The sequence below is a fragment of the Sipha flava genome, unplaced genomic scaffold (genome assembly GCF_003268045.1).
Source record: "Sipha flava isolate LNK unplaced genomic scaffold, YSA_version1 127_pilon_pilon, whole genome shotgun sequence".
Classification (NCBI taxonomy): Eukaryota; Metazoa; Arthropoda; class Insecta; order Hemiptera; family Aphididae; genus Sipha; species Sipha flava.
The window spans coordinates 669,876-685,506 of NW_020271753.1; the positions used below are offsets into that span (position 1 = coordinate 669,876).

Below are 15,631 nucleotides of genomic sequence, written 5' to 3' on the forward strand. Positions count from 1 at the left end.
CTTTTAAAACTAATGTTTTATGACTTTATTGTATCAAACATATTTTTCAGTGGGGGAGGGGGCTGGTGAGGGGGCTAAACTATTTTCCTGAGGGGATAAAGCCCCCCTCCCTTTGCCCTTCTTTGGTGCCATGTCTAGCAGCTCGTTGAACGTATCTGCACGTCGCGTTATTCCACCATTATAACAGGGTTTGCGCAGAACACTCAACTGTATCGTTCGATTGCTCATAAAAAAAATGAACACGAAATGCAACGACAATAGTACGTTTAATATTTGTATGGTTAAGTTGTGTGTGTGTATGAATGCAAATATTGTACATCGAATCATATCGCATTTATTAATATATTAATTCAAACGGCCAAAAAATTGAATAATAGATATCCTCCCCCCATACACCGTATTGTTTACAGTCAAGTTCGAACGAACATCTTTTGATGAGTGTTTATTTCAATATTTTTACTCTGTTCTCAATTCCAGCGTAAATTGGTCTTATTTCTTTAACATAGTCCAAGAAGGCTTCCAATTCTGTAATACCTAAAAACGGAACACATAGTAATATTGCGATCAGTACGAATTAGCTCGGAAATATAATAATATTGATTTAATATTTTTAAATATTGGACTGGAATCGTTATGACGACCAATACGTTTCACTATGCGTTGTATTCTTAAATTATACCTGGGGCGAAATTGATGTTTTGTAAATATTAATTACGTTATTTGAATCTGAAAAAGTGCAATTTTTCGACGGCATTGACTTGAATTAAGAAAACCTAATCAAAAGCAACTACCAAAGAAGTTGGTTACTCCCATTGGTAAATTATTAACTTCTCAGTGATTCTCATCGATCCTCGTATTAAATTAGATATATTCAAATCTCGTCATCTTAATTAGTTATCATAATTTTTTTTTTTACGAAATTTCAAACGTTCAAAGTATAAATTATTATAAACGTATTTAGTTTGTAACAATTAGAAACTGAGTTCATTTTTAAACAGATTTTAATAATACTTGAGACAAAAATACATTTTTGTTTATTTGAATAAAAATTAGAAAACAATGATTATTAATTTCATTATTCTTGTTTTTTCATAACTAAATTAATTAAAAACAAAACAAACAACATTTGTATTTTAATAATTATTTCAGTTGTATGTTAATGTTTGTTCTTTTTTAGTTATTTAATTTACGGATCAAATGAATACGAGTTAATTGTAACTCGAGTTCTGGCGGTATTCGACAAACAGGAACAAATTTTTAAAACACTATTTTAATTTTGAAATGATAATTATATTTTGCAGTGAAACTTGGAACAGTACATGTTTCTTAAGGGATCGTAAAAGTTTATTACTCAGCGCTTACTTAAAATTCACTAGAAGTACAATAAAATTAATATTATTATGAATGTCCAATTTAATTGTTGAAATAAGTTGAGTATTGAAAATGCCGGTTTAAGAAGTATAATCAAGCATATAAGTACATGAAGACATATTGAGATGAAATCTTAATGTATTTTCATTATTAATTTTTTCGTCACCACGTTTTTTTTTTTTTTAGAAACAAAAAAAGAATTTAAGTGCATATTGTTGGCAATTTTTTGAGATGTATCATCGAAATCGAATTATATTATATTTATTATATTTTATTATATTATATTATATTTTATTTTTTTGTATTAATCGGATTATTAAATTCCATTTCCATGTGTGAAACAACCTATTTATATTATAATTATACATTTTACCCACGAATCTCGACTAGCGTACGCGTGCAATCAACAAGTCCACAACACAATACAGTCTAATCTCTATTTAACGAGCTTGATGGTTATTTGGAAAAGAAAATTGTGAAATAAAGTTTTATTAAAAAGAATTACATAAAAATTTATGAAAATGTAATATATTTAATACAATCATGTTAGTATAGTTATGATGTGTACATCATACATACGTATGAAAATTAACCTTCGTTTTATTATTTTCTGTAAAGTAATAATTGTCTTATATCTCTTGTATCGCGTTTAACTACATTTGTACCGATTAATCGTTATTATTACTGGTATTATTATTATTAAGCGCTAAACATTTCATGTATGGAAAAGATAAAAAATGATGAAGTTTTCAGGAGAATGAATACCCAAAAATCAATATGGAATACGCTAAGACTAAGAAAGAAAGTATGGATCGGACACGTAATAAGGAATAGTCCTTGGATAACTACAGTAATAAAGGGAAAAATCGAAGAAAAACCTGGAAGAGGAAGGCCCAGAACCCCATTTCTGAAGCAAGTGATGGAAGATAACGGCATAGGAATTATACTGGGAGATGAAAAGGATTATAATTGACAGAGATAAGTGAAGAGAAACATCAATAATCATTTATCCAATCTTCGGATTGATCAAAAAAAAAAAATATTGTTATTATTTGTTACCTAAAAATTTTACCAGTTAATTAAATAATTTTAGTTGTTTTTTAGGGACGGCAATTTCTTGACGGCAAAAAAGAAATTTTTGAAGTTTTCTAATGTATTAGTAAGAATTATTAATAATTGAAGAACAATGTATAAAAAAATAATAATAGTGATATACTCGTATTATTACATCGCCTATCGCAAAATAATCATATAAATAAGCGTTCAGGGTATTATTAATATGACCATGTATATTGTTCGGAATTGTCTGTTTTCGTTAGTATTATCGCATTATTTTCGAGCATAAATTGTATATAATATGTTTACAGCAGTAAACATACTGATACATAATCGTGTTTTTCGTATACTCGTATGGCTGTATTATAATTTATAACCATCGAATTATTAAATTTGATATTTAAAAGTTATATTAAATTTTTAATGATTTATTTGTACACTACCAAGCAATTTGTTTTATTATTCCATTGTCTATTAGTATTTCAAAGTCTTGTATACCGAAGTCATAGTTTCTTCGAGTAAAATTGAAAACAAACGAGCTTAATATTTCCTAACAGCGGTTTTCTTCAATTAGTATGAATGGAAAGCCCATAAGGTTAAGTGGTGCCGAGTTTTTATAGTAAATACTACTAGTTCTATTATAATAAAACTACCGATGTTACGAAATGTTTATAAAAATCAATAAATTAAACAATTTTAACGCTGTTGTTATTTATAATATTTCATGATGGGTATATCGGTACAATGAGTGAAGGGCGGAATTTCAAAATCTGCCCCAAGGCAGCATATTCATTAATCCGATATTGGTTGAAATCCATCACGAATATTGTCGAAAGCAGTAGGTTGTTCCCGAAACTTTATTTTGCCATGACTTTGAAAGCTCCGAAACACGGATATTATTTCACAGTCATAAAATAATGTTATAAAACTAATTCGTTGAACAAAGACGTTTTTTAACGAAAATTATATGGTTCCGTAAACGTAAAATTTTTTGTGCAGAGTGTTTCGACTGTATATTATTTAATACAACATACTGGCTCGTGCAGCCGAACCGGCCATAAATGAATCGGTTCATGCATAACTCGTTATTAATATGTTACCACGTACGCGTTATCGGGACCCCTCGGTGCTTAAAGGACAAACAATAGAATCCTAGGTCTCGTCGTTCAAATACTCACCGAGATCGGTCGATTTGATTATTCCTTCTTGGATCATTTTGAACTGGTCGCCGCCGCCAGCTATGTATTTTGACAGTAACACTGAATACTGTTTGTCCGGATCGATTGGCTCGTACATCGGTACTTTGCATTCCGCGCATCGCACGTCCACGGACTGCACTCGTGAGCCCGGGCCCATTTTCATGTTGTAAGTGACATGCATCCCTGAAATAATTTTTCAGTTCCGTACAGTGCTGCATGTAGTTGTAAAGTATGCGGGGGAGGGGTGTAATGCACTGGGGCCTCAAGACTAAGGTTTATTTTTTTTAGAAGTCTCAGACGCAGGCACAAGTTCATACATTATGTTTGTGTAGTATATCAAAAACATTTGATGAACAACTATTGAATAACGATTCAACATATTTTATAGAAATGTTAAACAAAATACAGAAATTGTTCAATGGATGTCCTTTAACTCTTTCATATTGTAATTATTTCGTTTTAAAACGTGTTAATTTTTTTTCTGAGAAAGTTTCCGATCATCGGTTATACTCTAGACTACCGTGAAATAAATTCGGCACTGGTCCCGTATCGTATTTCTCGCTCAGGTGACATTCGAAACGTCTTGCGTGACAAAAAGATCGTTTCACTCTCGCATATTTCAAGGTTTTTTACGTTTTATGACAGTCGATGATCTTTTCTATAGATTTTATAATGCATTTATCATTTAAATATTTTTTCTTGATATATGTTTTCCCATAACGAGTTAATACAAATTTCCAGTATCATATTTAAATATAACCGGTGACTTATTCCGTGGTTTTGTTTGCATCGTTTCTAGTAAATATGGCTAGACTTTGAAATTAGATAATTGGATTTACCGATTGTTGTCAACAACACTTACAGCGAATCACAAATGTATTTGCACTGTTTCATTAAAGCTACGGAAAACGCCGCGAGAATAATGTAGATAAGAATCACTACAAAATAATTTCGAAGTTTGTCAAATATTTTATTTATTAACGCTTAAGGCCCCTGCAAACCCTATTAATTTTTCATCAAAACGACCTTAGCGATTGACAAAAATTAAAGTACTTTTAGTGGTTCGATTTAAAAAATGTAAAGATGTTTGAATTGGTCAACAAGTCTACTTTGCATCGGTCGGAGCATATTTTTTATATTTTAGATATTTTTTAATATATTCAATATTAAAAATGTACAAATTTTTTAAAATGTAAAATATTTATTCTCGTCAAGCATTTGTTAAAATTGAAAAAGTGCTCCGACCGATGCAAAGTAAACTTGTTTATCAACTCAAACCTCTTTACAAATATGTTTTATACTTCATTCATCGAAATCGCATAGAAATCGTAAATTTATTGAGTGTACAACCGAACAAACAAAAATTCAGTCAATGAGTAACACAATTATTCTAATTATTGCATTATTTTCTTAATTAGATCCAAAAGCTTTAATATTTACCCTTTGAATTATTGATTTACTTGTGAGTATGCGTGTGTGCGTGTGATAGGTTTGCCGATATTTTTTAACAGGTAAAATACATTTTAATTATATTTCACTTATTGAGAAATATCTGAAAGCCACACTTCATGCTTTTGAAAATAGCCGCATTAATTTCGATGTAATAAACACATACGTATTACGATTTATATTCCTTACCTGACATATGAATGAAATTTCCGTATATGTTGTGTTCTGGACGGGCACAATTTTTATAATCGTGACTGCTAGCACTGTGCTCCAGTGCTTTTATTATCGTTCTTCCAGTTATGATCACTTTGAACAAAGGGGTTTTGTAAGGTAATGTCCGTTCAACATCGAACCTGTAAAAATCTCCTGTAACCAATCAATAAACAACCGCAATCAATTACAACATTAAGAAATATATGTACATCTGAAGTATATAACATCCGATACGAATGAGAAGTGTGCATATACCTACTGTATCGCTATCGGTTTGATACATTCGTATTATTTATGAATTCTCGGTTATTAAGTCAGTATACGGGATTATGAAGAACAATAAACATTTTTTATTTAAGAAATCGCATGAAAATCTTATGAAAATGGACTTTTTATATTTTTTTATTGGAACGTTGTAGTTATACAATTTATTTCAACAATTCTAAAAATGATAGTACAACTAAATATCATTAAGTTTAACAGCTGAAAAGATTTATAACATATAAGAATTATAGAATTACAAAAATAAAATGTTGTTATATGGGCAGACCAGTCTCAAGGATAAAATATAGTATTTGGCATTCGACGGTTTCGGATTTGGTATTAAGAATAGAGGGAAGAGATAATTTAATATTATGAGATTTTAACAAAAAATTTAAGAGGAGTGAATGATTGGAGGACAAGGCAGGAAAGGTGAAAATAATATGAAAAAGGTCACACATTATTTCTTCTGAATGTTTTGTACAGAAGAATCATTAAGGAAAGTTCGTAGGAATGAGACGGGAGTAAATAATGACCACCTTAGTGACGGTTATACTGAGTTATTGATGTTCTGGATAAATTTAGACTGTTGAACCAAGTTCTTTTTTAAGTATTTTAGGAATGATACTTTAATATTTTGCTACAAAGTTGGCCGAAAATGGACCTATTCCTATCGGTAAATAAATAGAAAACAACCGTGAACTCGTAAATCAAAGTGCACAGTTTCTACAATTTCAAGATACTGAAAGACAAATATTTATCGCCACTAATGTTAAATGCCAATAAACCAAGAGTAATTTTTAACTAGAAATTGAATTTATTTAGTATTTCTCTACACTTATGTTATGCATTATGCATTATGCATTCGCAGAACTATTTCTATAAGCATCCGTTTACATACAGAATAATTCAACTAATGTTTTTCAATTAAATATCTCTTATACTGGAATTTTTGTATGTTCGTCGGGATCATATTTCGAACACTTGAAATATTATTCATATTTTACTTAACTGTTATTAAACAGATTTAAAGCGTTTCGTGAACATTATTTTATATAGTTACTCCGTAAAAAAAAGAAAAAAATAGTCTAGATTTCAAATTAAATATCATTATTATTTTTTTTTAGATAATGATATTTAATTTATTATAAGCTCTGTAGTGGTTTACATATATATTTTTTATTATTATTGGTAATTATATAATATCTAGTGTGTGGCAGGTATACACATTACAACTATATACTTAATTACAAAAAAAAAAAAAAATTATAATGGTTTTTATTTGAAACATATTTATTTTTACCTTGAGTTTCAGAAGCATTTATTGAACTTTGAATACTGCTACTAGTAGTTATTGCTATCGCAGCGTCGGTCCAACCGATTAAGGTCACGTTGTTTTTCAATAAATGGTTGACATTCTAAATAAAAAACATATTTTTCTTTTTGTGAATCAGAAAAAAAACAATAAAATTTTGGAGTAGATTAATACTTATCATGAATAACATAATAATTATTGGTTTTAATTTTTATATTTGTTTAACAATATCGATAATTAGTATGCATTATGGTTAAAATTATTTTAAAATATTCAATAATTTTTTTTTTTTTTTTAATGCCATCGTTGAAATAACTACACGATGATACACGAATTTCCTTTTTTTTATATAAATATTTTACAATCAGTATAAACAAAAACTTTTAATGTTTTTATAAGTCAAGAATACTCAATAAAATTACGGTATAATCGATATATATCGATATATTACGAAGCGATCCCTTGTCCAAGTGAAATAAAGAATCATCAAAACAATTTGGCTCATTTTAGTATATTTCAAAGTAAAATGAGTTAGTTAATATATGCAAAATTGAAGTGAAAATGTCCAAACGCAAATACTAGTAGGTATTTCAATAATTTAACTTAACATAACCATTGTATTTACATTTATATGATTACTTCGTGGATACTGGATGTTTCCCAAGGGTTTATACTAGTTTAATTAATAAATAATAATAATAAATTAATTAATAACCGTTAGTCACAAAAGCTTTGGTATTAATAAAAATAATAATATTTCTACTCTAGTGATGTACTAATAAAAAATTATTATAATACGAGTAATAGTAAAGTTTTCACTGAAAAGTTTTTTCAAAACGGCTTAACGTTAATTTTTTTCCTTTTCTAGCGTATGTTTTAATTTGTACTTCTTTTACATTTTTACACGTACGTTGTACAGTGATGAACATAAAATAAATACGAACAATAACAATTTTCTTTTACGAGTAATGAGTTATTAGTTATTATTAATAGTTATTTTGTTTTTTAAACAAATAATTGAGGTATTATGAAATTCCTAACGAATATGGCAGTGATTCAAATATATAAATTGAGTTACTGCAGATTATTTGAACACTTATCAAACTTGTCTGGGATTTATGAAATATCTAATAAACTTACAAAACGTATAAAAGAATCAGGAATCATGTCGCACAGATTTGTCTCCGAACACCTACAGTTACCATCTAAAAATACCTTTGTTTTCCCTACGATTTCGTGTACTTGTTTTTTGGCCAACAAACTCTTATAATATTCCACTTTTTTCAAAGTATTCGCATCTGAAACAAAAATGTTTCATTTAAATTTAATTTCCGGTGCTACTTTCGACTGTTGATGGTATGTATTACAAATTACCCGGAGGAATAGATTGGTCCAATAAAATCGGTCCACCGGCAGCACTTATCAAACGCTTATCACTGTTAAAAGTCAAAACTAATTTTCCCAAATATTTAGCGTACGCGTACGCTTGCACCACAGGCACGATGCATTCGCTTCTGTTCTCCATAATTGGATACGGTCCAACCGGGATCTCGGTATCCTGCGGCTTACCTACGAATAATAACAGGGTTTAAGTCAAAAGTTTATTACATATGACTCGACGGCGCGTTCAATTTAGAATCCCTTAAAAGAACAGGATGACTTTTTTTTAGTTCATCGATTTATTCAAGTCGAAATTGATTTTGTAATTCCATTCATTGAAACTATACGCATATCATTTGAGGTTCGAGTACACATTTTAGAATATCAAGTTTTAGAAAACCGAATCTCAGAAAAGCCACGTTCTAGAAAAAATAACTTTTAGATTACAATATATAATTTTTTAATAATTATATACATTAGTACGTCTTACATGTTATAATATATTTTTCATTTAACGTTAATAAATAATGTTTTTATATATATATTTTTTTTTATTTTTAAACCGTTAATACAATTAACGGAACTAACAGTTAATGCAGTATGCAAAATATAAGCATTTCAAATCTTATATTAACGTTGATGAAATCAACCCATCAAAAGCATCATATTTTAAGTGTAGATGGGTTTTTATATATTTTTTACAGCATTTATAATCGTATAATCAATGAAAAATTAGTTTATTAATTGAATGTAAAAAGTTAAAAATGTTTTAAAAAGAAAGGGAACCGAGACTATTGATAACTCAAATGCAAAAAATGTTGCATTCTAAAAGTTTCATATTCTAAAACATTGATTTTCTAAAAATTGGTATTTTAAATCTTAATATTCTAAAATATGACTTTCTAAAACCTGCTCCAGTGCCATAATTTGAACTTGAAACGATAAGGACAAATCATCATAATTCTTTAAAAATAAACAAGCGATGCAATTGCAAAATGTTATGGTAATAAGTTATTTCAAATTATACTAAAATTAACGTTATTCGAAGAACATCAAGAAAATAAAAAACTTATTAAATTAATTGAATTGTTAATTTTGTTTCTATAAGTTTCGTATGAATCAATCAAAATAAGTACTCGTTTTAGTGCAACTACTTTTCAAAACTACATGTGTGTTAATATATAAAAACATCTACTAATTATGAATAAAATTACATAATTCTTGTTAGTTTTATCGATAAACGGATTTTCGGTGATGCGCATAACTAATAATAATATTTCATGGTACGTAGAATATTTTAAATTTCCTCTAAATATTATTTATATATGTAAGTGTAGATTATTTGATTTGATTTTCACAAGGTCGGGAAAATTTTTATAGGTAATATTCAAAGACCAGATGTGTTCTGGTAGGTACACACGCAACAGGTGATCTACCGGAATGCGATTCATTCCTAAGCTGCACGTCGTCGTACAATAAGGGTTGATAACCTTTTCTTAGACATAATATATTATACTGTGCGCCTGGTGTTCGGATAATTTCGTTGTCCCCTCGAGACAACTGCATATACACATCCTTTACAGGCTAATAATACCAACCTACTATTCCGTTTCATTAATACAGTCGATTAGTTGAATATAGTGTCTACGGCAAAAAGCTTTGTTTAAAAAAAAAAAAGAAAAAAAAAGGAATTAATAGTATAATGATCCATGATTATCGACTTGTTATCGTATAATAATAGTATAAAAAATGTATAATGAGTACCATAGGAAGTACTATACTTATTTGTCACACATTATACGAATAATACGTATACGAGTACAATATAGTTGTGTAGTGCGTGCGTGTGTGGTTGCGATAAGACTATTACAGCTATTTACGAACGTGCTTTCTAAATCTCAACAGTGTACATCAGAAACGTGTGTTCAATAAGTAACCGAGAACGACATTTTTCGCCCCTAGTCTGATGAAATTAAATGAAAAAAATAGAATGTACCGCAGCCAAGTTCGGTTGTATTGGTTGAACCGTAAGCTCATATTAAATGCGTCATTGTTTGTAAATCGTAAATGGATCGGTATACGTTATGGTATCAAATGCTTTCGATATTAACGTCGTACAAACCCTAATTGTAAACAGAGGAATAATTTATTACCTACAATAAAAAAAAAAAAAAAAACTTTTATAAAATACATATTAAATACATATTAAATTAATAAAGTTACTAGCGATTTTACTCTGTAGTTCGTTGTTAAACCGATCAGGTTTGCTTAGATAACAGTAATAAATGTGTTCGATAATAGTTTATTGTATTCAACTAAAAATCAAAATGAAACTTTCGATTCGACGAAAAAAAATATTTTAATTAATCGACGCGCACGGTTTTAGGTGCTTAACACGTGTTTCGTTGTTCGTTTACAAGAAAACACACGAAAGCGGTTAGTGTCATTATAAAATGTAATAATGCAATCGACATTTTGTACCAACTCACCGCTGAACAGATACGAGTGCGAATGTCCTCCAACCACTGCGTCCACGCCGTCCACTTCTCTGGCCACTCTCCGGTCCATCTCGAGACCCGAATGACCAAGTGCTATGATGAACTCTACCCCGGAACCTTTCAACTTGGTCACCTCGGCTCTTATACTCTGCAGTTCGTCGGTCAATTTGATTTTACCCAATATATTTTCAACCTGTGATTTCGATAATAACACGTACACAAAAAAAAAAACCTAAAAATGATCAAAGACCGTGTTCTCGGTAATAACCAGATTTTGATCACGGTAGAACATGCGAGTACAATTATATTATCATGTATTAAATATTAGTTGTACCTCGGTGTCGGGTGTCAGATAACCAATCACGCCTACGGTACGGCCGCCGACTGTTAATACCGTGGATGGACGGATGTTGGCCAGACTCGGTTCGCCTTCGGTGCGAATGTTTGCACACACCATTGGTATGGAACTGATGTTTTTCGACTTCAAAAACGGTGCCAACCCTTCTGGGCCGTCCTCAAACTCGTGATTTCCCAAGCACTGGAACATTTATAACCGTCACGTTTCGTTTGGCACCGATCAATAACAACCATATCGTTGCGGACCGTTGTTTTCAATATTTTAATACTTGTCACGAAATTTGACATTTTAACGCAACCGCATTATTACTTTGGGTTTTGGAAATCGTTTAGAAACCGCTAAGAGCATGTACAGTTCGATTCGTGTATTAGGTACACTGTTAAACATTTAAAGTTGGAATTTCAATTGTATCTAATTATTTCAGATACTCATCTAAAATTTATTATTTCTTTTCATGCATTTTTTTTTTAAAATTCATTTTTTATATAAAACATTTATAATAAACTAAAGCTCTGTTCAGATGAATTTCGCAAGTGCTATGGTCACTGGTTTCCGAGAACAAAATAATACAATACGGACGACAGCCTTATAATACGTTTTGACTACAAGAGCTAAACGCGACGAGTGCTCGACATCCGGTCTGCGTGTATCCGGTTCGCTGCTGTTCAATGTTCTATTTTTTGTTTAATCGGGTAAGATCTTTGGACTTCATTGTGGCCTACGGCAAAACGATTAGCCGCCGAGAAGGTATAGGTACTAATATTAATTTTTGTATAATATATTTTACGAGAACGGAACTAAATGACATTAGTATCGTGTATACCTACACGGCATTATCGGAAAAATAAAAATGTCCAATTCACATTATTTAAATATTTACCAGACATTCGCCTAAATAGGTTCAGCGAGCATTAAAATACAATACGTGCGGTGTACGCGTATAAAACGTATCGTCGAAAAAAAAAAAAAACTACGCGGAAAACGTACGGAATAACATGACGTACAAGTATGCGTGAGTTTACGTATGACTCATGTCTCCATATCGAAATATTCCTTGTGAAACGCACACGTGCACGTAAATGTCATCAAAACGCGATTGTACTTCCGTCGCGTTTTTTGCGCCGACGACGTTCAATGTTTCTCCGGGCGTTCGCGTACAAGGCATTATGGAAATATTTGTTTTAACGCGAATCGAAGGGCCTATTAGTCTGTCGAACCATTGTAATTCCGTCGGTTTCAAGCCAAGTCGAGTGTCGCGGCTAAGTAAGGTTTCCAAACGTTCCAGGCTCAAATTTATCGTGCCCTCCGGCACACGAAGGAGTAATCCGACTTCACCTCCTCCACAAAAAAAAAAAAACGTCTTCCTCAGTCTTCGCGAAGTAGATAATAGTTTCGGTCGATTTCATTGTCGATCTGATGGTGAAAATCATTTTCCTCGTACGCTGCAGATACATCCGTCGGACTGTTATACCGTACGAATAAGGATTGCGTACGTTCGATACGGCACAATCAACTTGTACTTAAAATATACACAGATCTTTCTGTTTATATATAAAAATGGATTTCCGTCTGTTTGTTTGGCCTTTATGCATTCCTAAACGGCCGGACCGATTGCATAATCATTTTGGCACAAAGATATATTAAACTTTTGGGCTGAAAATCAGCTAAGTTAAAATGTGATAGGCAAATTAGAAAATTTTTGTTTATAGATGGTTGTTATTCGTTTCAATATTAATAATAATTATAATATATTATATATATTATTATTTATATAATTATATCTATCTATATGTATAAAAATATACTACTAACATAATCTACAGGTAACGAATTTAACACACAGTTTGAGACAAATAAGAGGTAGGATTTTTAACAGGCTACGAAGTATATAATATATACTATATTATAGAAGAGCGTGTTGACTAAGTCGAGTTGTTCCAAACGGACAGTAAATCGATATGGTGCATATTAATGACAAAGGCTATTATTTATTTTCTGTAAAATGGGCGTTTAGTAGTCAACAGTATAGACATATCTTATGTGTGTGTGGGTACTATACAACGGTAAAGTGTGTAAACGATAAAGAGGCGAATGGACACGCTCAGGTTTGATTCGAATCCTTCACTTTGGATAGGACAACAATCTAATATTGAACCGTTTTTCCGGTAAGTTTTTTTTTTTGATAAAATACACAGCGTTTTGAATCCTTTCAGTTGAATTTAATTGTAAACGCTCTGTTTCCATATCCTAGAAGCCGCTTCGAACGGGGTGAGCCGTTATATATTTTTAAAGTTACGAACGATTTAAAATCGCATAACACTTTTGTTTCTTAACGACCTGGTTTCGAGCTAACGAGCCGGCGCAGAAATATTATAATCATGAATACATGTCCGCGTGCGAGAAATCGCGTTCAATAATATTTCGGACAACCACTAGTTTATTTTCGGTCTCCCGATTCTTCATACGACAATCCAACTCAGATGGTAAATAGTATATTTATACACGTAAAGTATGCAGAAAACGTTTGGCATTTATCCAGCGCGAACGATCCGCATCAGAGTTTACGCATTTTTTGACCCGAGACTCGTACAAATGAAATGTTCAAAACAAAACAATAACACTCATCGACTGTTTCAGAGAAAAATCGTCGATGACGTTGAGTAGCGCTCGAACAAAACTTACTGCGTGGCAAACATTTTAACGCTCGACGAATCTGTTTACACGAACTTGAGCTGATTGAGATGACACTCATTTCCGGGGGCTCGAACCCTCCCGATCATTTTTCGCTCTTCAAGTGTACATGAACAATTACAACAATTACATTAATTATATAATTGTACACGTATCCATTTCCTTAACCGTAACGGTTTAATCAGTGCCGCAACTACACCGACTTGAAGCCGTGTGCAAATAAAATGAATGCCCCCCCTCCCCGTGCCCGTACTTTACGTGGAAACCGTACCTGTTAATCGATCTTAACCGAACTGTTTTTTGAATTTCGATAATAAAGATCGCGAAAGAAACGTTGACGTACGATTATGTGTACAAAACAAAATCGATCAATTGCTGTTCAACCTTCATTGATAATTATTATTACGAAATGGTTATATCGATGGCGTAGTGCACAAGTGTGACAAATGACATTTTCGTAATCGTTCGGGAGAATGATTTTTTTAGTTTGAGCTGTTATAACAATTCAAAAATATAACAAACTGTAATGAAATTTTTGTTATATTTTCCCTAACATATAATGAGTAATGAGCATTAAAAAAACCTGCAATTACAACATTTGTATTCTTAAAAAAATTTAAAAAAAAATATTGTACTTAACACATTTTGTACACGTAAAAAGTAATACTCAAACACATTACATTTTTCTTCTGATTTTAATAAAGCACAACAATTACTCGAACAATGTTATAATTTCGTTTGTGCATAATGTGCAGAATTTTATGATTAAATTGAATATACACTAGACTCATTTTTCAAAAAAAAATGTTATTTATCACACTTATGCGCTCCACCATCGATATATTCTTGATTCCTACACGTTTTTCAAATATTACCGTTGGGCTCAACTATACCCTATTATAGGGTTAAATGATGTTGATTGGCAGTTCGGTAAATATACGTTCGAGGTGTTCGTCCGACCGGGGTGTTGAGGAAGAAAAGTTCTACGACTCGTTCTGGCGAAAAAAATAAATTCGAAAACGCGAGCCGACCCGCGCGCGCAGGCGTGTACGTACCATGGCGTCCGCGCCGAGATCGCCCATGAAATCGGCGGCCGGTTCCCAGCGGAGCTCGCTGTAGAACCGCGTGCCCTGGAACGTGTCGCCGGCGTGCAAGTAGATGGCCGGCCGTCCGTCCGCGGCCGCCTCGGCCCGTTCGGCGTCCAGGGCGCCGCGCAGCCGGGCAAAACCACCGACGCACGGACCGCCGCCGCCGCCGCAAGTCTCGTCATAATGGGAGTGCAAGTCGTTGGTGTGCAACACGGTGAACCGGAACTCGCCGGTACCGAGTGTCGTCGCCATCGCCGCGAGTAGTGACGACCACGCGACGAACATCGTGCACTGCGTCCCGATCATGGCACCTGCTGTAACCCGGTGCTGGGGCTTTACGTTGGTTACTGAGATAATTTTACACCGCGGTACTTCGCGAGCGACAAGCGATCGCGGGCTGGCGGGAGGTGGGAGATAGGTGCCCACGTATCCCTACCTCAGCGTGACGGCGGCTGCTTATCGTTATCGTCCGTTCGCGTTCACGTCGTGTTGTACGTGCCACGCCCATGTACGGACACTGCTTACGAGACGGCCGGGGCACGGACTTTTATCTCGCCCCCTCTCGCTTAGGAAATGGTAGCCGGTTACGTTCCCGTGTCACCGTTTCCGCTTTGATTTGGTTTTCGCCCCATGGATCGTATACAATCGAGCCCTAGGGCCCCTACCTCCGAGAGGGCCTCAGCATTATGTACAAAACCGTTCATATAATCTTATTTGCCGCGGCATGAGATGCAAATTTGAATATTTTGACT

At 32.9% G+C, this 15,631-nt stretch overlaps 1 protein-coding gene across 1 annotated transcript; it reads right to left on the reverse strand.

Annotated features, from left to right (window-relative positions):
- Nucleotides 1–247: 247 nt before the first annotated feature.
- Nucleotides 248–15,238, reverse strand: LOC112694339 (protein 5NUC-like). Its single transcript, XM_025569778.1, has 9 exons — nucleotides 14,847–15,238; nucleotides 11,077–11,280; nucleotides 10,734–10,935; nucleotides 8,239–8,433; nucleotides 8,005–8,162; nucleotides 6,853–6,967; nucleotides 5,265–5,441; nucleotides 3,606–3,809; nucleotides 248–534 (listed from the first exon to the last, which is right to left on the reverse strand). Exons 1-9 carry the CDS (start codon nucleotides 15,183–15,185, stop codon nucleotides 443–445), a joined length of 1,686 nt encoding a protein of 561 aa, XP_025425563.1. The 5' UTR covers nucleotides 15,186–15,238; the 3' UTR covers nucleotides 248–442.
- Between the last annotated feature and the right edge of the window lie 393 nt (nucleotides 15,239–15,631).

Bases quoted from the DNA above. Each gene is read 5' to 3' on its own strand.
- LOC112694339 (XM_025569778.1), bottom strand. From the start codon at position 15,185: ATGATCGGGACGCAGTGCACGATGTTCGTCGCGTGGTCGTCACTACTC. The intron at 8,163-8,238 runs GTAATTTGTAAT...TTTTTGTTTCAG, and splicing joins GGACCAATCTATTCCTCCGG to ATGCGAATACTTTGAAAAAA. The intron at 6,968-8,004 runs GTAAGTTTATTA...TTTTTTATTTAG, and splicing joins CTGATTCTTTTATACGTTTT to AATGTCAACCATTTATTGAA.